At 36.3% G+C, this 25,645-nt stretch overlaps 1 protein-coding gene across 1 annotated transcript in view; it reads right to left on the bottom strand.

The window, feature by feature from the left end:
* The window catches only part of MALRD1 (MAM and LDL receptor class A domain containing 1), a 621,227-nt gene that overhangs the window by 162,111 nt on the left and 433,471 nt on the right, over positions 1–25,645 (bottom strand). The window contains exons 31-32 of the mRNA XM_082449909.1: positions 23,269–23,397; positions 14,683–14,844 (exon numbers count right to left, since the gene is read on the bottom strand). Coding sequence (XP_082306035.1) covers positions 14,683–14,844; positions 23,269–23,397 — 291 coding nt within the window. The remainder of the gene's footprint in view (positions 1–14,682; positions 14,845–23,268; positions 23,398–25,645) is intronic.

The raw sequence follows: 25,645 nt of genomic DNA, 5'->3' as shown, positions 1-25,645 counted from the left end.
TCTTAGGGTATAGCTTTTATATTTCACATCTTATTTAGTTAAAATAAGAACTGGATAGAAATTTCTCATTAATGTTCAATTTTTTACCTTAAAAACTTCAAAGAATTGGACATGTTTTCAAAAATTGACTTAGTGTCAAATAGGGCAAATTCAGCATCAAAGTGTACTTTGTTCAAATCACTACTGTTTCTTGACATTAGAGGCCAAAATATATTAGCCACATTCAGAATCCATCACCATGCTTCATGGACATTCTTTTTTAACTTTGGTGTCTGTAGAGAGTAAAGATTCTAATTTGTCTTTTAGATGTTATTAGCTACAATCTTGAGTTTTCAAAAATGTTTCATTGAGTTATTATGCCATAAGGTAATAAATTTGACATGTCTTTTTAAAATAGACAGTTAATACTTTTAAAAGAAAGCTGTATTTTTAAAGCTCCAGTGCCCTCAGCAGAATCATACTCGTTTGCACTAGGGTCAAATCATAAAAGACAATTTCCCACTTCAAGTGATCTGAATTCATTCCCTGTTTTAAATTGTAGGCAATTTTCATCTGTTTTTTTTCTTGCTCATAAAATAAAGTTGCCTAATGTTTTTTTTTTAAATGCGATGCAATATGTCTCTCTTTCAAGATAGCAATTCTCCCTTCCTCAGAGTCAGACTTACTTAGCTGGGCTCTACATTCTCTATAATTTCTACCTGTCTCTCACTCTAAACTAGAAGGGTGCATAATGACTATCAGTTGAAATGCCCTCAATCTCTTTTTTTACTTTCATTCCCCCCGCCCCCAGATTTTCAAGGTGCTGGCTATTTGCATCTGCAAGTTTTACAGCCTGTGAAATGTAAACATACTCAGAGAACAAAAGTTTCCTCAAAGTTGTCAAAATGGCAACCACAGATACAGTGCCTCTCAAGTCAAATGAAATTTTCTCATGGTATTTGACAGACATTGTCTGTCATTATATCACTTCTATTTGCTTTTTGTAGAGCTGTGCAATGAATAGATTTGGCATTTCTTTATTTTTACCCTTTCCAACAGTTTATTCTATAGACATTATTCTCTTGAGAGTCATTATTACCTATTTTTTAAAACACGCTTTTCAGCTGAATGTCTCATTTCAGTACTATTTACTATTACCAAATTTGGTGCTGCAAGTTTTTCCCCTCAGTATGCAGTGTTCTGATATAAAAGTGAAGCTTCTAGTTGTGACACGCCAACACACGGTAGATTCATCTTATTTTGAAAGCTTCTAATTTGCTCAGAAGCAAGAATGTCTCAATCACACGAAGATGAAATATGAATGGAATTGGCTGGTTCTTCCTATAAGCAGGAATTTCAAAGGACTCTGTAGTTCTTAATTCTTATACTAAAAGAACACTGAACAACATCTTTATGTGTCTTTTCTTGTCAAGATGCCTTTGGAAATATTATTGGCTTAATAGCATTTCTGTAACTTGATTTCATTTGCCAAGTTGAGATTAAAAAGTAAAATAAAAATATAAATCATAAACCCTTTTCTTTAGGTAAGTGAGATATGGTAAGAACTTTGATTTTGTTCGATCTATTACATGGAAAGCAAATAAGAAGAGAATATTTATTTTTATGGAAACAGAAAACAGGATTATCATATTCTTTTAATAAAAAAATAGCAGAAACTGTGGGCTGGATATTCCACTAGTTAAGCCTGCAGGTACTGGAGGCTTTGATTCAAATCCTGACTCTTCCACTTATTAGGTATGTGACCTTGGGCAGCCTATTTAAATTCTCTAGGACTCAGAAGCAATAAGATAATTATAGTAGCTAGTTTAGCCTCATGGGGTTGCAGTAAAGATTAAACAATACACTACATGTAAAGTGCTTAGAACACAGCTGCAAATTATTGTTACTCTCATGAAAAATTTAGAGAAGAGATATGAATATGATTTTAGCAGTGGAAATAATCATTTAATAATTGATTAAATAATCAATCACAAGTTACTGATTGGATAACTATTATATAGAAGACACCAAGTCTTGCATTTGGATGTTAGGGAGATGGACAAGTTATGACTGGGAAAATATGAAACATACCCAAAAGACTCTAAGAATAAAAGCTAACAATATGTACTATTTAGAAGATAAGCTCTGGGTCAGACTAGCTGGGTTCTAATCCAAACTCTGATACTTGTGAGCTTTATGACTTTGGGCAAAACACTAAATTCCCACTGTCTCTCATATTCTTCATCTATCAAATGGGGTTGATAATAATAATAATAATAATAATAATAATAATGATATACAGCTCATTGGGGTTACTGTGAGCATATAATACCAAGTATTGATGTAGATCATAATTGCTATGCAGTTCAACAGATAAAAGATGGCTTAAATTTGGTGGATATAGAAAGACTTCATAAAAGATGGTAGATTATATTAGGATATTAAAGAATACAGTGGAGATGAAGTAGGCAACGAAAGTTGTATAGGAGTGGGAAAAGATTATTCTAAAAAAAACAACGGGGGAAGACTTCTGGTTTCCAGGCCAGCATGTAAGGAGCTTCGAAAGCATCCGTTTCATCTTCACAGCAACAAAAACTCAAAAAACTCTTCTTAGATCCTTCAGAGAATAGAGATCACAGGGGAAACTGCCGCCCCAAAACTGAAGAGACAACAGGCAAATATAGACAGTGACAACTTAGCAAAACAGAAACCTGGGGAAAGGAACGGTGGCTGGAGCCTGTACTGGGTGAGGAAAAGGTAAACTGTAATTAACAAACTGCTGGAGGCTCAGTGTGGGAAAGCTGGAGGGATATGAACTCCAGGGGGACCAGTCTTAGGGGCACCCCAACAATGTTACTTCCAGGAGCCCTACCAAGTTCTCACGGTGAAGACTGGAGAGAAAAATCTCCTCTGCTTCTTACAGGGAGAGGGGAAAAAGTAGCCATTTGGAAGTGTGCCTAATTTTCTTGGCAAATTCTAGATTTCCTATCTCACCTAAGGGGTCTGGGGTGGGGTGGGGTCGGGTAGGGTGAGAGTAGTCACAGTGAAAGGACGCAGACTCACTAGAAGACTGAGCTCAAACCGTAGGACTGTAGAATGCGTCCATTCCCCTGACCTTACACTCAGCACCTTTCCACCCCATCATCACATCCGTAGGGCTCCGACATACTAACAGGGAACTGTACTGAAAGAGCATCACCTCTCAGACCTTATTTAAGAAGTTTGGGGCACGAAGATACAAGGGAGACAAAAACAAGGACACCAGAGGAAACTTTACCTTCTGTCATCTACAGCTGCAGTAACTAGTAAACACAACCTTACTCCTAGCCAGATAAACAAAAAACCTTATACTACAGGCCTGCTTACCTTGATTCCTTCAAACCAATTCATCATGTTCACCACTGACACAAAATTACAGGTCATACTAAAAAAATGATATGGCCCAAAGTTGACATTTATAATACCCAAAGCATATTTGAGGGACAAGAACACAGTTTGTAGAAGAATAATAGATGAAATCAGAAATGCAATTTGGGAAAGAACATAGGAAGACTTTAAAGCCAGTTAAAAGGCAATGAGGAGCTTCTGATGATTTGGAGACCAGGAGTCATTATTTAGGGATATTAACCCTGCATCAGTGTGAAGAGTGGCCTGGTTTAGGAGAATATTTGCATGGAGATGAGTTGCCTTGACATGTGCAATAGCCCAGGAGTTAAGTAAGATGACAGAGGTGGAGATGCAAAGAAAGAAAAGGATGTAAGTCGAGAATGAAGAGGTGACAATTTGCAATTCAGAGAGAATTAACTGTGTTGATGATAATGTCAATAACTGAAATAATAAAATCAGGAGTAGGAGATTCTTTCTTTTTTTTCTTTTAAACATCTTTATTGGAGTATAATTGCTTTACAATGGTGTGGTAGTTTCTGCTTTATAACAAAGTGAATCAGCTATACATATACATATATCCCCATATCTCCTCCCTCTTGCGTCTCCCTCCCACCCTCCCTATCCCACCCCTCTAGGTGGTCACAAAGCACCGAGCTGATCTCCCTGTGCTATGTGGCTGCTTCCCACTAGCTATCTATTTTACATTTGGTAGTGTATATATGTCCATGCCACTCTCTTACTTCGTCCCAGCTTACCCTTCCCCCTCCCTGTGTCCTCAAGTCCATTCTCTACATCTGAGTCTTTATTCCTGTCCTGCCCCTAGGTTCTTCAGAACCTTTTTTTTTTTTTAAGATTCCATATATATGTGTTTGCATACGGTATTTGTTTTTCTCTTTCTGACTTACTTCACTCTGTATGACAGACTCTAGGTCCATCTACCTCACTACAAATAACTCAATTTCATTTATTTTATGGGAGATTCTTTCTTAAAGGAAGGTAAGTATGAGTCTGAATATGTGACTTGGAGATACTGGCAATTGAAAATATGGGACGAGGTTGTGGAAATAAGGGCTACATAAATGCAGGAATGAGCAAATTTTGAGCACTGAGAGAATAAAACCTCTAAGTAAGCAAAATATGTAGGAAAAGACATAAAAAGATCAAAGTCAGAATATTGGGTGAGACTCACAATTAGGTCTTAGAAGGAGAAAGAAAAAGCACAAAATATGAATATAACATTAGGGGAAAAACCACAGTCCACTGTACTGAAAATACAGGTGAACACTTCAGGAAGGTGTGGATTGATCAAACGCAGCATTAGAAGAGTCAGGTCATTATGATTCTGAAACCAATAAAGTCCTCAAAGACAGCTAGAATACAAGCTCCATGAGGGTCAGAAATGTCTTTGATAAACAATTATCTCTACAGTTTTACATCAGTGACCAAAAGTCAGTGACCAATAATTATATGCTGAAGAAATAATATTTTTGCAGAAGACAGATTGTAGGGAGTCCAAGAAGATGTGTGTAGTGAGGTAGGGGATACAAACAATGTGTGGGAAATGGTAATTGGAGATTAAAAAAATAAAAAACAATAATACTTAGATGGGAAACAAAGTTAAGGTTAGGTAGTTAGGTATTTCATTTTGTTTGTTTTTTAAGGTAAGAGAGAATTGTGATGCTTGAAGGCACAAAGTAGTGATAAAGAGGCAATTTAAGGACACACAAAAAAGGAAGTAAATACAAGGAGGCAAGGTTCTGAGAGGATAGAAAGGGATAAGCTTAATGGTTCATTATTTTATTGAGAAATAAAGTCTGTAAATAAATATGCATTTAGTAAATTCCTTTTAGAGAAACTATGATTCCTGGATACTTGTAAAATGATAACTAACCTGAAAGATTTTCAGATTATTTATTCAGGGTTTAATCTTGCCCTACAGGATTCTAAAAGAATTGCTTCATTCACATGCCTTTCACTGAACACCATGTCTCACAGATGATACCTCCTGGCATTTCAAAAAAAAGAAAGCGTCATCTGGGTCCTACCTGAAACAATTATTAAGTATTCCTGTAAGTATTTTCAGTGAACACAGACAAAACAAAGAAAAGAAAAACAGAAATTAAGATTTTGTTTCTCCCCAGAGGCAGAAAAACGTGATATAAATTGGTTGCGGTATTGATTCAAATGGTACAGGTGGGGACTTCCCTGGTGGCGCAGTGGTTAAGAATCTGCCTGCCAATGAAGGGGACACAGGTTCGAGCCCCGGTCTGGGAAGATCCCGCATACCGCAGAGCAGCTAAGCCTGTGCGCCACAACTATTGAGCTTGCGCTCTAGAGCCCACGTGCCACAACTACTGAAGCCCGTGCTCCTAGAGCCGTGCTTCGCAACAAGAGAAGCCACTGCAATGAGAAGCCCACGCACCACAACGAAGAGTAGCTCCGCTCACCACAATTAGAGAAAGCCCACGCGCAGCAACAAAGACCCAACGCAGCCATAAATAAATAAATTAAATAATTAAATAAATAAATAAAACACAAATGGTACATGTGGATGATTGGTAGTGGTTCAAGGTTTGACACCAGCATTGCTTTTTGGCAACAAAATGGAAATCACTGTCAGATCTTGAGAGTTTTTGAAGACACATAGAGGACTTATAGATGATCTGGGCTTGTTCTTGCTGTCTAAACATCACCAAAGTCAAGTTTACCCTTTGTCTCAGAGTAAAATAAGGAAATGAGGAATAACCCTGGCTTAACGACTCACTTCATGAAGAGAACTGCCCTTGTTTTCTCACTTCATGAAGATGAAGTGAGAAAGGGAATTGCCTTTATTCTAACTCTGGTTAACAAATGATGAGTGTCATTTATTGCCTTTTTGCAATGGTTTAGAGAAATTTAAACCTGCAAGACATATTCTGAGATTTATCAGCCAAAAACGTCTCCTGTTTTTTTTTCCTTGGCATTGCTGTATATTTGGAGTGGAATGTTTGTAGTTCTAAAAAGTAACACAAGACAAAGAGAGTAGAAATGATACTGAATTGTGGTAAGAAAATGGCAACTAGAGTAAATAAGAAATATAGAAAAAAATACTTGTTTGCTTTGAGCTATTTTATACTGATAAAATGCCATCTTCCAACATTTTTGTGTTTTAGAAGAGAAACTACTGAGTATTCTTCACTTATCTGATCAACACACTTTACATTTCATTAAGTTTTGAGAATGTCATGTTAAGTCTTAGAGACTAAGGGTTACAAATGTAGGCTTTTGCTTTAGAGAGACATGGGTCCCAGTGCTGGATTCCACAAGTGTCTTCTGTGTGGCTGGGGGCAAGTTATTTATTCTCCCTGTGCACCCATTTCCTCTGCTGTAAAACTTCAAGGTATTGTGAGGATTAAACAAGACCTGGTGATCGGCACTCAGTGAATACCAGCTACATAGACACGACAATTTTTGACAACAAGACTTGTTCTATTTAGTTACATTTAACAATTATCAATTTTTAGTAGTAAAAAGAAATAAATGATAACAATAAAAAACCTCTCTTCATCTGTACTGTATGAAAGTAGACTCTTTAGTACTCTCATTCTAAAGTATACAATTACTGAATTAATACATTTTTAGAAAATATCAGAGCCAAACTACCTTTACAAGATGATATTAAAGGTTACCAAGGGCTTCCCTGGTGGCGCAGTGGTTGAGAATCTGCCTGCCAATGCAGGGGACGCGGGTTCGAGCCCTGGTCTGGGAAGATCCCACATGCCGCGGAGCGACTAGGCCCGTGAGCCACAGCTGCTGAGCCTGCGCCTCTGGAGCCTGTGCTCCGCAACAAGAGAGGCCGCGATAGTGAGAGGCCCGCGCACCGTGATGAAGAGTGGCCCCCGCTTGCCGCAACTGGAGAAAGCCCTCGCACAGAAACGAAGACCCAACACAGCCATAAATAAATAAATAAATAAATAAATAAAAATTAAAAAAAAAAAAATTAAAGGTTACCAGAAGTTATAATTAAGTCAGAAAAATATGTTATGCTATTTATTATTACTCATTTTATCCTAATATTCTATGTCTCCTTTTACCTAATGCTTATATGTTTTGGGGGCATCATGGGAGAAAAGTAAAGGGGAAAGAAAAAGGAGGTACAAATAGCAGGAAATGAGAAAAAAATACTAATATTCATTATTTACATACATTCTATAATGCATAACTTGAGCATAAAGAAAAAATATTGACAACAAAAGAAAGTTAGAATAACTACATAAATATTTTGTAGTTATGCTAAACATAAAGGGATCTGTCTAGGCCAAGTCAAAGAAACAGCTCTAAAATTAAGTAGAACAGAGAAAGCTTTCAAAATAATCTGAGATAAATTCAGAGATCCCACATGATACCAGATCCAGTTATGGGGATAATGTTGTCTAATTCATTGTTAAAGCAGAGCATCCAAAGGAAATCAATTTATACGACCCGTAAAGGCCCAGGTGGCGGCACTGGCCATGCTGATGATCACGCTGGTGGTCACAGTTGTGGTGATGGTTGTAGTGGTGGTGGCGTTTGAGATTCATGATGCAGTGATTGCCACTATTTTCAACTCAATTCTGTAGTAAGACAAAGTTCTTCCTATTCAAGAAGCTTCAGAATATGGCTGTCTAGTAGTGAAAACCTATAGTGTTGATCCTGTGCAGCCCCATGTATGACCCTGTCTCTTTTTCAGGATCTAATTATCTCATGATAATCCTTTCCCAGGCAGGCAGATGCCCAGTTTTCTTTAGATGACAGTACTCTGATTTTATCCTGGGAGAAAAAGCTACTTCTGTGAGCAGTTGTGTTTGAAACACTGGTCCTGGCAGGGAAATACAAAGGGTGGGGCCAGGTTCCCAGCTCAGCCAGGTGTTCTGAGTGCTGTTCCTCAGTCAGTTACTCTTAACAATTTTTCATAACATTTCTCGGTATTTGTATTAGCTTGGGCTGACATAACAAAATACCACAGACTGGGTGCTTAAACAATAGAAAGTTATTTTCTCACTGTTCGTAAGGAAAGCATCATTCTGCCAACAAAAATTATTGCATTATATAGTACTTAAGAAAAAATTTCAAGGTGATCACTGTTCTAGAGGCTCAAAGTCCAAAATCAAGGTGCTGGCAGGGTTGGTTTCTCCTGAGGCCTCTCTGCTTGCTTGCAAATGGCCACCTTCACTGTGGGTTCTCACAGGGCCTTTACGCTGTGTAGGTGCCTCCTGGTGTCTCTTCCTCTTTTTATAAGGGCACAAGTTCTACTGGATGAAGGCCCCAAATTTACGACCTCACTTGACCTTAAAACCTCTTTAAAGGCCCTTTCTCCAAATGCAGTCACATTGGGGGTTAGGGCCTCAACATCTGAATTTTGGGGGGCGGGGGACACAGTTCTGTCCAGGACAGTGCTTTTGATTTTAATCTTAGAATATTTGTGTAGCTTCCTTGGGAAGATCTATAGTGAACCATGTTTCCCTAGGATGGGATTTCTGCTGTTTTTACTCCATTCTTTCTGATCCCATCAGCTTTTTTTTATTCCCTTCTGGAATACCTCAAACATTTCTGGTCCAAGGATTGGAACTTTTAAAAATGTGTTACAGTACAGTTATTATCTCTTTCTGCATGTGTATGTATGTGTGCATGAGTGTGTGTGGACATGATCAAAGTGAGTGGTCTGATAAACATGTGATCGAGGGCTGGCTTTTGTGTATAACACACCATATCCCTGATCAAGCCTCCACCCTCCCTACTCTATCAGAGACCAGGGTGAGATGCCGATATAATTCTAGAAGGAATAGAGGTTAAGTGGCCCCAGATACGGATGTTAAGGAGATTCAGACAGAGCTGTATAAGGATGAAGGAAGATAGTGATGTCCTGGGAACGGGCTTGGATGAGGCTCCAAACACCAGGGGTTCATTTCTGGCTTGGCTCCTCAGTATACAGGCTCAGAGAAGACCTTTAACTGCTCTTGTTCCTCATCTCTAGTGTAGGAATAATAATATCTGTCCTGTCTGCCCAATAGGAATCACAGTTATCACCCGTTAGCCTGCAGGGCTCTGTCAACCAAGTACCAACTAAGTTCTGTTTGTTGAACACTTAATACTTTAAACTGCTGTCATACACATTAGAGCACTAGTGTCACTAAGATTGTTTGTGGGTACTTTTTGACCTTGGGCTGTGAACACAGAATTGCACAACAGTAAGCATGTGGGTTATATCAGGCAGCATATTCCATTCCAGTTAGCTTCCAAACATTTACTTAATTCAGTTCCCAACACATTGTGTGTGGTGTTTAGTAGGCACTCAGGAAATATACGTTGCCTTAATTAATCCAAAATATTTGCAATAAATACAGAAGGAGATAGATCCAGGTCACATGAGGCCTACACAAGTATTCATCAAGTGCTATTCAAGTTTAAATGCTGGAGAGAATATAAAAATAGCAAAAGATGTGACTTCTGCCCTACTGGAGTTTACAATCTAATTGTGGAGATGGTTAATTTATTATAATATTAAAAAGAAAAAAAAGTTATGAGGGAAGGGAATAAAAAAGAGACAGCAGCCTTTTGAATTTTACCTCTGTTAATTCATGTCACGCAAATGTCATTCCTGCCATTAAATCCCATATATACTAAGCCCAAACACTATTTATTCATGTGCAGACTGGAGAGTGGATTAATGCTTGTAGTTTCTCTCTACAACTTTGGCAATGGCTCCAAAAAGACTCATAAATAGGCCTGTGATGGGCACTGAAAATGTCCTCCTTATGTATCTAATGCTTCATCTTGGTAACAATAAGTGAAAAGAGCCATAAATGCAGCTTTAATTGACAGCGATGTTGTGATGCTTAGAAACAGACGGTAGGCTCTTTGAATCTGCTGGCCTTCTCATAAAGAATTTTGTTTTTCCCAGAGGGTCAACATTAATTAATGTCCTTATAATCTATTTAGCAGCCCATTGTCTCAGTGATGCCTAAACAAGTTTAGTGAGCCGTAGTGGTGTAGCCAGGATGATATAATCAGAGTGCTTTGAAAACAGCACTCTGCAAAAATATACTGTCTTGTGTAGTGATTAACAGGGAGGATAATAAAGTATTCGGTCAGAATGATTAGTTTTCCTTATCTGTGGATGACATTACTTGTATACCATATTGCATAAATAACCAGATGGAAAACTTTTCATGTGGTCTTTAATGAACTCACACAAGCTATAAAAGTTCAAAAAAAGAAAATAAACACAACTATTAATAGTCCTTAATTGTTGCATTAAAAGGTATCGATAGATTACTCATGTTTGTCTTTTGGGACAATGTGTGGAAACTTTCTCATGTCCATCGATTATACTTCTACTTTTTCTTAAACTGAGCCTACAATACTTTTTGTCCCATTAGTAGTATTATACAAGCAGACATGCTCGGTAATTTTCAAATATTGTCTTAAGAGAAGGAAAGATTGCTGCAGATGTTATCAAAAGAACCCACCAGCATTTGTTATCTAGATGTTACTGTCTGGATCTTAGTAGGAAATAAATATTGGTTTATTTCTTACAGTTTCTCAAGGAACAGAAACTAATATTTATCCTCAGGAACTATCAGAAAAGTAAAAAAAGTTCCATCTAAATGTATATTGATTACTGTGATGTTTAATATTAGGAAATAATTTAAGAATTTACCATTAGATAATTTTATAAATTATGGTATATCCAACAAGTAGAATACTATGATATAATAAAAACTATGTTGCTAAACATATTTCATAACATAAACTTGTTCACACTATGTTTTTTAAATTACTAAATCAAGTAGAAACTTTCTTTTTATTGGCCAATATGTGCATTAAGAAAGAATGGCAGGATACACAAATATGAAGCTTAAAGGTGGTTATATTACTCTACTGGAACAACTAGGGTTTTCTTTTTTCTGGTTATTTATATTTTTAAAATTTTAGAAAAAGATGTATTACTCAGTAATGTAAAATTGGTGAAAAGAAATACTGAAGAAAAAAATAAATATTAAAAGAGTGAAATACAATAGTTCAGGTTTTCTAAGGAGTAAAACTTAAAAATATCCACCACATTTTCCACACACACATAAATGTGCTACCATCATGTACGTTAGAGTTTCTTTTGAGGTGTGATTCCTGGTTTCAATTATTTTCTTTTATTTTTGGATTTATTCCTCCTCTCCTCTCCTCCAACCTTATCACCCATCCAAGTAATTCATGTTAATAAACGAGTATGTATCCTTTTTCATCCTCTTTTCCACGTTCACGTAGTTATTCTGGAAATATCTAGGTATGGAGTTATACATATGCACAGACGGGGGGGCAGTCATTGTTTGTTTTAGAAATATTAGATCACACCATATAATCATTTTGCATGTTGCTTTACTCCTTTTAGAATATCTTTTGGAAATCCCTGCAAATCAGCTGTATGGCACTAAACTCTCTTTTTAGTGGCTGCGTGATATTGTGTGTTGTGGATGTAACCAGTTATGTTGGCTGTTCCTCTAGGTTCTCAATTTTGGCCCCTTGGGGATAGTTGTCAATTTCTGAAGACATCTTGAGTTGTCAGCACCCGGGAGAGGAGTGATGCTGGTATCAAGTGATGCCAAGCATCACGCAGTGCACAGGGCAGCCGCACAACAATTAATTAGATTACCCGGAACATCACTAGTGTCCAGGCTGAGTCACCCACCAGGCACACTCTGATCTCAGGGTGTTTGGCACTGGCTGTCCCTGAGGCTGGAACACTCTTTCCTTAGGTACCTACCTGTATCACTCTCTCACTTCCGTCAAGTCATTTTTCGAATGGCATTTTCTCAGTGCAGCCTATTCTGACCAGCTTATTTAAATTGCCATCCTCCCCCAACCCATCCCCTGGCCTTCCCGATCCTACTTCCTCTATTCTTTCTTTCTTCTAACTTCTAACAGGCCATATAACTTATTTACTTATTATGTTTATTTATTATTGTTTCCCTCTGTCTAGAATGTGAACTCCACTGTGGCAGTGATTTTTGTCTGTTTTATTCACTAATGTATCCCCAGGACCTAGAACAGTGCCTGGCACTTAATAAATGAACAAATAAAAGAACAAAGGAATGAATAAATGATTGTATGAATGATGCATGTTCATTTTATTTCTCATTTTTTTCAACTGCAAACAATGCTGACGTAAATATCCTTACACACATGTACTTATGTCTTGGTCCTTGTATTTCTGTGTGGCCAGAATGCTTTCCAAAACAGAAAATTTCCCATAACCATCAATGAGTATCCTGTTCCCCCCACTCCATCTCTCAATCATCTGTAAGTGGCTTTTGAAAATCTCTTCCCATCTGATTATTTTAATTTGCATTTTTCTGATGAGTTGTGAACTTGAGCATCATTTAATATATTTGTTGATTATTTGAATTTGATCATCTGTGAACTGGCTAGGCAAATCTTTCCTGGTTGTTAAAATTGCCGTTTCTAATAAGTTTGTGAGAGTTATCTGTATATATAGTCTACCTGTAATATGTAAAGAAAAAAATTTCAAATCTATTATATGCCTGTTGATTTTGTTTATGAAATTTTTAGATCATAGCTATAATTTTATATCTGGGCTTTTGGAAGTTAGATACTGCCTTTAAATTGCACATAGTTTACCCTATGTTTTCTTGGTAAGAGTTTTATTTTAATTTGTTACATCTACATCTTTAATCCATCTGGAATATATGTTGTATATGAAATATATAGAAGAAAAACTGGAATTTAATTTCATTTCCTTCCAGGTGGACAACCAGCTATGCCAGCATCATATTAAATAATACAACTTCTTCCCACTGAATTGGCCTTTGTTATATACTAAATCCTCTTAATTACTTATCTAAGTGTCTTGATTCTCTGTCCTGTTCCATTAACCTATAACATGGTGTATACTAATCTCATTTTTTTTTAAGGAAAAAAAACTTAATGAAAGGCAGAAAAAATAAAACTTGACAGGTCGAAAGGAATAGAAATATTCAATCTGAAGCTGAATTAGGAAACAGCTTTAAAATGAGAATGAACATCCGTGCTGTAATTGAACATCATGATATTTTCATGGACTATATAAATGCTAAAATTACTGTTCTCTTTTCACTGGACATAAAATGGCTGAGCCAATCTTGTATACTTTTTCTATGAAAACTTATTTTAACTCCATGTGTTCTTGTTCTTTTTCACTGTTCTATGCCTCAGTTTTTTTGAAGAGGTATTAGCTAGTGTTCTCCAGAGAAACAGAACCAATACGATGTTGTGTAAATATAGCCAGGCATTTATTATAGGAACTGGCTCATGTGATTATGGAGGCTGACAAGCCCCACATTTGCAGTGTGGGCTGGCAGGCTGGAGACCCAAGAAAGCCAACAGGGCAGATAAAGTCTAAAGGCAAGCTGTTGGTGAGTTACCTCTTGCTCAGGGAGGCTGGTCTTTTTGGTTCTATTCAGGTCTTCAACTGATTGGATGAGGCCCACCCACATTATGGAGGGTAATCTGCTCCATGTTCACCAATTTAAATGTTAACTTCACCCAAAAACACCCTACAAGTTGACACTTAAAATTCACCATCACAAATATTTAAGATTATTTTTTATCCCAAAGAAAAGCTAGATTTTATCCCTAAGAAAAGTTTTTGTCCCTAAGAAAAGTTATCACTGAAAAAAGGTATTTTTAATTCCAAAGAAAGTTAGATTTCTAAGAAAAGTGTTGAGTATCAGGCAAGATTTCAGGGTAAAAGTAAACAAGAATACAAGCTTCCTTCTACTCTGACTCTACTAATTGGAAAACCCTTTAAGATTACATTGATCTCATGCCACAGGCAGGAAGCAAAACTTGTTCAGAGTTTGCTGATGCTCATTCTTTTTATCACCACTTACCTTTTAAATCTCTGCCCCTGTACTTCAGAGGGTCTGGAATGAAATTGGTGGCAAGCTAGCGATCATCGTGGCAGCATGCCAACTGTACACCTTTGCCTACTGCATGCATTAATCTGAATGTTCCCTACTTGTCCCTGCCCCAACTGGGGACTTTAAGGCCACCTTTAGGGTAGGGTAAATAAAATCTGTGAGTCTCTTAAATAGAGTCATTGATTTCCTTGTTGTAGCAATATCAGTTCTAGGTCTATTAAATAATTCAGGGGTTAAATGGAAGGAACTAACTCTCTTTTCAAAAAGGCTATTGAGCTCTACCCTCACAAAGACATAAGGAAGGTGCTCTGACATTCACTCAAATAGTTAAAGCAAATTTCCAGCCCAGTGAACTACATGGCCTGACTATCTCTACTGCATTTACCTGGTGTGTGATCAAGGTCTGGACTCAATGCTTCAGTAGGAATTCTGCTGCCAATGGCCCAATCCAAGTCATCTTGAGAGTCTTGAGTAAGACTGCAAGCTGTGGTCCAGCTTCCTGAAGTTATTTCAAAATTGCAGCTTCCTGTTGTGCTTGTATACTGGCCTAAGGAAACAAAAATATTAATGGAATGTTGTGGAAATGTATGTCACACTTGATATTACACTACATTTGTGATGATTTAAAATTAGTATTTGCATACTCTATTTAAAAATTTAAAGAACCAGGGTATTTGCACTCATTGGAAATATCAGTTGTACACTGAAACTTTTTTTATCACAGGGTCTAGAAGCAGTGCATGAATACTGTCATTTAGCCATTAAGGATTTACATGGATTGACTAATAACATTTTAGATGATAGATAAAACTGTATCTACACATGAACAATGTACAAAACATTACGATAATATAGATAATTCAGGTCAAATAAATCAATATCTCCAGTTGTCTGGATGTTTAACTCCGTCCCTCTGTCACCTCTGGTGTTTGAACAGCATAGACCATTAGATAGGAAAAGTCATTAACTAAAGAAAAGGTGCCTTTGGTAGAAGTAGTAAACCATATAGGATGCAAACACTCTCAGCATACCATACCCATCACCCACGTACAACATTTCAGAGCCAGTCACTAAATAATGAAAGAAGTTCTCTTCTAAAAGTGTTGATTCATAACTCATTAAAAAATTAAGTTGTTCACAATGAAAAAAATTACTAGATAATAACTGATTGTCTACTACCTAGTCATCTGTGAAAAGTGCCTTCATAATACCCTGATACTGCTTTCATTTTTCTTTAATTTTCTTTTTGCATAGCAGTTATTATTTTTGAGCATTCACTGTAAAAACTGTGTTATAGAGACAATGAATTATTGGATGGTTTAATCAGTATGAATCAACTGAGATTGTCATTGACTTTTTTTTTTTTTAGAAAGATGAAGTTTGTATTATTTTTAATGTTTCTTCTCCAGATGGTTTCTTGTTCATAACTTTTTCTTAACATAAAACTATTATTAGCATATATAGAAACTTTGTCAGCAAGGAAAAACTTGCTATTAAAATGGATGCCAAACATTTGGCAAAACAAAGCTTTAATATTTTTATAGAAAATTTTCTGGATCTCTAAGAGTATTTTCATAAAATCTCAGCATTTTACTTCTCTGGCATGATTGCATCTTATCCCTAAAAACTAGAATCATTTTTAATTATATACATTTCTTTCATTCATTCTATATGACTTATACTACATTGGTTTTTATATACTTACTTATGGGCTCTGTATATCCTTTTTATGCCATGCTTATACATAGATTTATACCATGCTTATATAATATGGATAAAACTGAGGAATGTGGTTCTCCAGGTGTTTAGTTAACACAACCGCAAACATATAGAATCTTCCAATGTTACAAACAAGACAGCCATTGTGTGTTTGTTAGAATGATGTCACACACAGGTTCTATAGTATTTCTGTGTAACTGACTCCCCGACACATAGGCCCTACGATAATTATTCTTTTTCTATTCTCTGTGACCAGTCTCGTCCTTCCTCTTCCACCGTATTTAATATATGACTTTACCATTGACTCTAAAGATATCTACACAATCAGGATTCATTCTCTTACATTTCAGACTCTCTAACTCAAATTATATCACTTTTACTTTTCCCTTTTCTAGGGTTAACCTTGGTTTATGATCTCAACTGCTTACCAAACACTGTTATTAGCATTCCACAGCTGCATTTATTTCAAAGTTATACAACTTTTTCACATCTTTCAATCACACATTCTCTACTAATTCCTTTCTTATATTGCAGAGTTAGCTGGGGTGCCCCTCTTGTTAAAAAATTACATAATTAAAAAAAGTCTCACTCTAGGTATCTTCACTCATTCTTTCCCATAGCCTTTCATACTTTTGTGCAGATGACCTACAAATCTACAGCTACAATGAAATGCAGGTGTTTATCTACAAATGTTTGTTGAACATTCCACTTGGAATATGCAATTATCATCTCAAAACCAACAAGCCTAAAATGAACTCATCATTTATCCCTCCAAATGGGTTCTTCTCTCTGAGATTATTGATTAATTTCATAGCATGAATCTTCTCTCTCTTTCTAAAGATTCAAACTATGAAGTTATCTTTGATTCTGCATTCTTTATTTCCATATCTAATCTATCACCAACACCTATAGATTCTCCCTTCGAGAACTTGTTTAATTCATTCCTTTCTTTGCAGCTCCATAGTCCCTGTTCCAGCTCCATTGGTTCAAGCCCCTGGTTTATGTTAAGAGGCTCTTTCTTTAGTGTAGCCTTCATTCTATCAACCTTATACACCCAAACCACATTATTCACCTTTAAGACTGCTCTCATGTTATTTCCCTTGCTCGAAATATTCAGGTGTTCACATTATTTGAAAATGCCCTCAAAACCTCTAGCCTTGAATACAATAACCTTTCTGATGCAATGTTTTTTTTAGGCTGAAATCTGTCTTGTCTCCAAAACTGCCTCTACTTCAATGAAATTTTTCAGAAAAAATTCTTTTGAATAAAACTGACTTTTTTTCAACTTTTATGTTGAAGTACTTCTCTCTCTCTCTCTTTTTTTGCATATGTTCTCTAGCAATTTGATGCTCATTTGTCAGTCCTTCCTTCCCTCTCTCGTTCAGGACAGAACTGCAGTTTTATCTAGGAATTCACCTTCTTTCACTCAGATATTTGTTTGAAGAGCGAAACGGCCCCCTGTAACTCCAGAGGCGGCTCATGGTTTATCTAAGCAATCATGATGCGATGTTCAAACTTCCCTTGTCTTGACTGGTTTAAGATAGTCTTGGGATGTTTTCTAGACAATGAGACTTACTAGGGAAAAGACACCTAGGAAAAGGTTTCTTTATTCTTAAAAATAAATCAAAAGGAAGAAAACCTATTTGTCCTTTCTCAGGATATCATTGCAAAGATGCGATGCTTGGGACTGAAGAGATTCTATGGGGAGCTGACTTTATAAGAAAATCCATTATCTGAAGATGGCAGAACATAAAGAATGAAGGAGGGCATATAGTTCTATACGTTTGATGACAAAAGTTACTAAATTAACCAACTCTAGAGCTCCCTTGCTTTTGGACTTCTTGCTATTTGAGATAATACATTTTCCTTATTGCCTGTATTAGTTAGAGATGCATTTAGTTTCAAGTAACTGAAAACCCAAATAATAGTAGCTTAAACAGCTACTATTCATTTATCTCAATTAACAATATGTCAGGAAGGTGTCAGTTTAAGGTTGGCATTGTGACTGTGGTTCAAGTGTGTAGTTGTGAAGCACATATTTTCCATCTTTCCTTTCTGTCATCTTGTCATCCTCAGGCTCGTTCATGGTTGCAAGATGCTGCTGCACCTTCCAGCAGTGAAAAGTTCACATATTCAAGGCATTGAAAGGAATGGGAAGAGGAAAGAAGAAAAAAGCATTTTCCTATTCTGGTGCTTTTTCTTTTTGAAAGGGTTTCCTTCCCCAAATTCCCACGTATATCTCACTGGCGGGCGAGTGCTCAAGGGCGGCTACAAAGAAGTTTGGAGAAGATGGTACCTGTGGTTAGTCATAATGTTGCCCTGGATAAAACTGCAGTTCTGTTTCTAAGGAACAAAAAGAAATGGATAGGCAACAAGCAGGGACTGCTATGATGTCTACACCTGTCAAGGTTGGAATTTCTGTTACAAGTGTATTAATTAATGTATCTTCTCCATTCCATCTAGCAAATAATACTCTTTCTTGAATGTCCAACTTATGTACTATCTTTCTCTTTCCAGATCATGTCAGTTCTCAGGGTCTGTGTGTGTGTTTTATAACAGTAATCAGTTATTACTATTCGTTTGGCAACTTATTACTTCTTTATTTTGCACTGCCACCTTAATTGTTGTTTACCATTGAATTACTGTAAACATTTCCATGTGATCAGGTATTATTATTGAACTGCATTATATAAGCCGTGATTCCATACTAATTACTGAATGATAGATGGTATGAAGACTTTGTAATATTAATATTTCTTGATGATTAATATGTATCAATATTTTCAAAATGGCTATTGCTTTAGAAAAAGTATTTTCCAAATTGTGATCTTTATTATGATCCCTTGAATGGATTCAAAGTATTACTAACACTGTTTTAAACGACTGGCATTTTTCCACTGGTACAATATTCAGCCATATTGTTGTAGGTCAGTATAAATATTAATCAACTCAGTTATATTAAAGAGATGGCTCCGTAATTAATTATTTTTAATTCTCACATCCACATAGCAACCTTATTTTGCCATACCATGATACATAACATAGAACTATTAAACAGTTTCTCCTCATTGTGAAATGCCTTCTTGGAAAGCTGCACTGAGAAGGATTTTGGAGAATCTGGGTACAGTGGGGAAGAGTGACATGACTGACTAATGATGTTTATCACTGTAAGATGCAGGAGAGAAAGTACCCATCCCATTCTGTGCATCCCTAGCCTAGAATACAAGGCACACTTACTACGTTTTAGGTAGTAATTTCCTCCATGAAAAAAAGAGCATATTTTCTAACTTAACTGTTTCTTTTAAAAAGAACTGATCTTATTTGTTATCAACCATGCATTTTTGCAACAAGAGGTAGCGATGCAAAATATTTTATCTTTGCTCATAACCTAAGGTAAAAACGTGGTCATGAGGAGTAGCTGCATTTATTGTCTGAAAAATATAAAGGACATATAAATAAGGCATTCACAATGACTGACAAATTTCAAGACAATATAAAAATAACGGCATGGAAGAAGCTAACATTAATCCTGAAAGACTGAACAAATATATTCTTTACATTATTTCATTTAATTCTCAAAGCACTCTGTATGTTATTATATGTACTATATAGATAAGGAAATTGAGCCTGTGAAAATTTAAATAATTGCCCAACAAATGATGGTCAAAGTCAAAATGAAGACTTCAGTTTAATAACCCAAAGGTCAATTGTTTCCTTATATTTCTCCAAAGGTCACTTTGAAAATGTTGTAATTTATTCCATTATCCACAATAGATTCTCTGCCTGCAGGAATCCAGCCCTGATGCCTCCAATATATCCAAAAGACCATCAATATAAAATATTGATGGAGTCAATTTGCAGCATCAATAAGTCACCTGTATATCTCTGTGTGCTGTGCAATGTTCCTTTTGGAGATGAACAAAATCTATCAAGAAGTTTTAAGAAAAGTGATTATTTCATTTGTCAACATATTGCTTTTATTTTAATAAATTCAAATACTTCTTGCAGTTGTCCATCAAAGTCATGGGTAACACTAACAGACATGGATATGTAATTGACTTCAGTTTCTGATAATCAAAACTGCCTTTGTGTGTTTTATGTCAATACCTCAAATAGCTGTGGGGAAAAATAAAAATCATATAAGGTACTCTGAGAAGAAAAATGAGTGAAGCAAAAAGAACATGGGCAGCATTCACATTTGAAAAACCAAAATACCTGTAACTCTTTCTGATGTTTTTAGGTCTATTTTTATATTTCATATACAGATGTACATACACACACATATTTTTCTTCATATGTACTCCCCACATAAGCTGTGATAACCTTATTCCTGATAGCACTTGTTACACTTAAAAAATAATCAGGAATCTTTTCATTTACTAACTACCTTTTCAAAAAGCAAAGAACATTATATTTAATACATTTTTCCCTCTAGTTTTTTTTTCCACAGTAGAAAGTGAATTTCTGAAGCCTAACACAACGTGTTGTTCATTTTTATACACCCAATGTTTAGAAAGTTGTTCCTAGCCCTACTAGGAATAGGAATAAATGGAAGAGTCTAATTTTTATATAAACATTTTCAATATATGTACATTTTTACATGAGAGGAAGATATTTACTGTCTGTAATAAGTTTTCTATATGCATGTGATAGCTGTCTTTCTCACCCCACTGGATTATGTATGTCAATGCCATCATATTCAAATTATTTTTTCTTTAGAACCTTCATAAATCTGGCCAACTTTCTAATGTTTTACTGGTGATTATTAAATGCTCTATTTGTTATGTCTTGTGGGGAAAATGGTGATTTCAAAATGCTTCAGAGCATTGTTTTAGAACTCTACTGAAATCAATTCCTAACAGTCAATATAAAAAATATATATATTTTTGGTGCACTTAAAAGAAGCTAGAAATAACACTAGAAAGTACTATTTAATGTATTATAAATTTCATTTGAGAATATATATATTATAAAGGAAATAAATATTTTATGAAATTAAGATTATAATACTGTAGTATTCATAATACAGTTAAAAAAAGTGCCAGTCATTTTCACTTTCTTTTATGCTTGACTTAAAATTAAAAGAGGGGATGAATGTTGAGGATAATACGCTAAGTAAAATAAGCCGGTCACAAAAAGGCAAACACTGTGATTCCACTCACATGAGGCACCTAGACTTGTCAAATGCATAGAAACAGAAAGTAGAATGGTGGTTGTCAGGGGCTGGGGGATGGGGAGAATGGCGGGTTCTTGTTTAATTGGTACAGAGTTTCAATTTTTCAAGATAAAAAAAGTTCTGGATATGGGTTCTGGATGCCCTCTAAGGGAAAAACCTTTCTGATGACACTCATGTAAGCTGGCATCAGTGTGACGCTGTGGTGTTGGCTGCACAACGATGCAAGTATACTTAATGCCACTGAGCTGCACAGTTACAAAGGTTAGAATAGTAAATTTTATGTTATGTATATTTTATGTATACTTTACCACAATTTAAAAAAAATAGCGAATGCAAGAAAGAGAAATGAACACTTCAGAAGCAAACATCCCGAGGAATAAAAATAACACTGAGCTAAAAATAAACATTTAAACGTGCCTTGTGTAGTACGCCTTCCCTGTGCATGTGTGATATTTTCCCACTGAGAAATCGAGTCTATTCCCTTCCTCTCTTTGAATCTAGGCTAGACTTTGTTATTTGAATGACCATTAGGAAGAGCCAGGAGGGACATTCTGGAACTTCTGAGGCTAAGTCATACAAACTCTTTGCTATTTTTCCTCAGGCTCTTGGAACTTCCTGTGAATGAAGAATGTTGCCTGCCATGTCAGTAAACAAAGGACATTGTAGCCGTCAGCCACTACCACTGCCCTGAGGGAACTCAGGGCAGAAACAACAGGATGCCCGCCATCAAGCCCTCAGTCACTGCAGCCACCCACAAAGGTGCACCCTGAGGGGACTTAGGATGGGAAAAACCTGGATGCTGGCCCTAGATAGCTAAGGTGTATAGCAAAGGAATGACTTCACTGAGCACAGGTTCTTGCATCTTCCCAAACACAGAAAAGCACTGAACTCCTTAACTTGAGATATCTGGTTTTCTTTAATTAACAGTAATCTTTTGATGTTTGGGCTCCCTGGTCTATGCTGCAAAACTCCTGTATATCCTGGCTCCCCCCCGACTACCTCTTGGGAGCAGTCCCTCAGCGGGATCTGAGAGGCTGCCTCCTGGGCTTAAGTCCTCAGAAAGTCTGCCAATAAAACATACTTCTTAACTTTTACGTTGTGCATTCTTTTACAGGTGACACATGGTAAAAGCCAATCCCATGTAAGATGTCTGACTAACCTGTGATAGCCCAAGCCACAGGGATTGCCCTGGAGGTTGATTTCATGTTGATCCAGACAGAGAAACCAAAGAGTACACATGTGCCAAACATGTAGGGGATAAAGGCATCTTGGAAGTGATCCTCCAGGTCCAGCTTGAGCCATGTGGATCAGAGACAAGCTGCCTAGCCGATTTCTTCCTGAATGAATGATCCACAGAATTGCAAGCAAAATGAAACTTGTTTAGGCCACTAACTCTTAGGGTAGTTTGTTATGCTGCAAACATTAACGGCAACAGGCAGCCTGTATGGTATCAAGATTCCATATGAATGCTCATCAGTAAGATATATGAAAAAAAATTCTTTGGATTTAAATATGTGTTCATATTTAAAAATTACACATTTGGCTTTATACATGAATTTTAAAATCATTTGAATCAAAGTTTGAACAAAAAACCCAAAGTGGTTCTTGTATTCCTCTTTTTCCAGGGCAATGTAATTATTAAAATTAATCATTAAACTAGTATTTATTCAAAGTGTTCTTTTTTCACCTCATCTATAAAATCAGTTATTTTTTGGGGAAAAAGGAATGGAATCAGTAATGAGAACTGATGAAGAAATGTAGGCTCTGCTAGTTCAGTTTCTGCCAATTTTAACCCTGACTCTGCCCACAGTTCTATATAATGACATGATGGGAAATTTTGGTAACATGATTTGCTATACATTTGTTGCAGTTTTTAGTCTGGGGGTAAAAAGGATGGAAGGGCTGCCATTTAAATATTGGCATAGAGAAGTTGGAAAAATGTTTTGTCTATTCTAAATCTACTCTGGTGCATGAAAAGAACATTTCTTCTCAGTCATCAATGCCAATAAGTTACTCTGCTAATAAAGTGAAAATCTGTGCTGAACTCGCAGCGTTACAACAGACAAATACACTTACCACAGTGAGCTTCATCAGACCGATCAGAGCAGTCGGGTTGATAGTCACAGACCTGGTGGGATGCAATACACTTCTTGTTGTGGCACAAGAAATCAGTGGCTTCTGGGCAAATCTCAGAAGTCTCTCCCACTGGGGGGAAAACAAAATAACAAACACAAACATCATTTGGTGATACCGGCATCAAATTTGAATACTCCTTTTAGTTCCCACACTATTAGATAAGTTAAAGATTTTAATTGTTGTCCAAGGTAGACTTGTAGACAACTCCCCATCTCAGTCCCACCTGGAACTGTTCAGCAAGTAACATAGATTGTACTTCCAAAATATCTTTTAATCAGTCAAGGGCTGACCATAAACCCAAACTCCCAATCAAGGCATTAAAAATAGTTTGGTTTTTGGCTCCAGCTTAGTTTTCCAGGCTCATTTTCTGCAACTCTTCTCTTAAGCACCTGCAGGTAAACTATATCCTAGGACTGAGGGCTTCACAAATATGCCACTTGGTCTGCATTTTGCCACGTGTTCACAAATGCTGCTTCCTTTACCTGTACTGACCATTCATTCCCACTTGTGGTCTTGGTGGTCTGTTCAACCTTAGGACTCAAGGAAACAACTTCTCTCTCTACCCTTGTCTTGCCTTTCTCTTTGCCATCCAAGCCTCTTGTCGGACACTCCCTATTTCATGCTGTCTAAGGATACTTTTATTCCTATATTAAACGCTTACCACCTCGTATAAGAGCTGTTTACACTTCTGTCTGTCCTCCCAGACTCTAAGCTCCTTCAACACAGGAATTTTTGCTGTGTTTTCTTGGGCCTAACACAGCACCTAATAATACAATTTGTGCTTTATAAATGCTGGTTACAATAACTGAAGGCATAATGGTTTCATCTAAAGGGGGCTTAGAAAAGCAAATTGACATAGAATTTTCAAAGCAATTCACATGTTGGCATATCATTTCAACTGATATGAAGTCTAATCATTTCAACTGATATGAAGTCTAATCATTTCAACTGATATGAAATCTAATGATAATATTTTATAGCTTCAAAGTGATATACATTAAAGGTCTGAAACTATCTTTATCAAATTCAACAAATTAAATAAAGCTCAGCAATTCCTTTGTTACATAGACTAGTATGGGTTCAGGATAGGGTGTCTGCAGTGGGGGCAGGTTACTCAAGGTTAGGGAGTATTTTCATGAAGGAAAATAGTAAAACTCTACAGATTTATAAAAGTGCATTTCTATAGTCTTTCCATAGTCATCCCCATAATGCAATAGCTAAAACCTCAATAATTTCCAGAAATAATTTACCAGTAAAATGTAGTCTAAATACGAAGATTGAGAGAGGGCATCTAAAAGAACAGCCAATATTTATTAGATCGTGGGTATCAGTAAGGTGAAGAATTAAAGGTCGTGTTCTTCGAGTGATTTAGAAACTTTGCCACATAATTTTAATTAACACTAGTGAGAATTTACAGTTAACCCAGAGAACTATGTGGACATTGTTTAGTATGCAAGTCTATGCATTGGAGATTATTTTATTTTTCTATGCCATAGGCTGTGGAGTCATAAAATTACTCCACAGAGGATATGGGTTTTGACTTATAATCTAAATAATTGGTTCTTTAGTTTAAAAAAAAATGACTGAAATAGACTCCATCGCTAAATGAGGATTATTACCTTAACAATATAGAATAGAAAAAACATGAAGAGGAATCAAGTCAATGCTTTGAATTATAGTAAACTGAGCATAAACCAGAGTATCTATGGTATATGGTTTGCACGAATTAAAAATAAAAAGACACTGCAATTCTAAGAAAAGTAGATCTTCTTTAAGACAAGAATATAGTCAGTCAGACTGCTGTTAGCAAAAACAGCATGGTAAATAGAAGAGGAACATTATTTTAGTGAGAATGTCTTGTATGTGTTTAGCCATTTTCAATTTCGTCATTTAGCCAAAATGATAAAAGTAGTACCTATTAACCTGGTCAACAAATATATGAAATGAAAGATAATCTAACACATACTATAGTTAATGATACGAGAATGGAAAGAGCATTGGTGCTCATAAGCGAGTTGAAGATGACCTGGCTGTCAGAATATGGCATATGAAACAGACTAAATATTTATTTTAGCTTAAAAAATAAAGGTTGACAGAGTCCAAAAGACCTAAAACTAAAACATGATAAATGGAAAAATCCTAGGAAGAAGAAAATGTCTGCAAAATAATGTAGCCATAAGAATCGGATATTTAATCCACTAAAAGCACGAGGAACATATAGGACTAATCCACTGTGGATTTGAATACACTGTCCCCAAAGTTAAAGTGACGTCAGTTGAAAACTCACATTATTCTTCTTTGAAATAGAAGTTACAGT

The sequence above is a fragment of the Balaenoptera physalus genome, assembly GCF_965194825.1.
Source record: "Balaenoptera physalus genome assembly, chromosome: 2".
In the NCBI taxonomy this organism is placed as follows: domain Eukaryota; kingdom Metazoa; phylum Chordata; class Mammalia; order Artiodactyla; family Balaenopteridae; genus Balaenoptera; species Balaenoptera physalus.
This window is presented reverse-complemented; position numbering and strand designations above follow the sequence as displayed.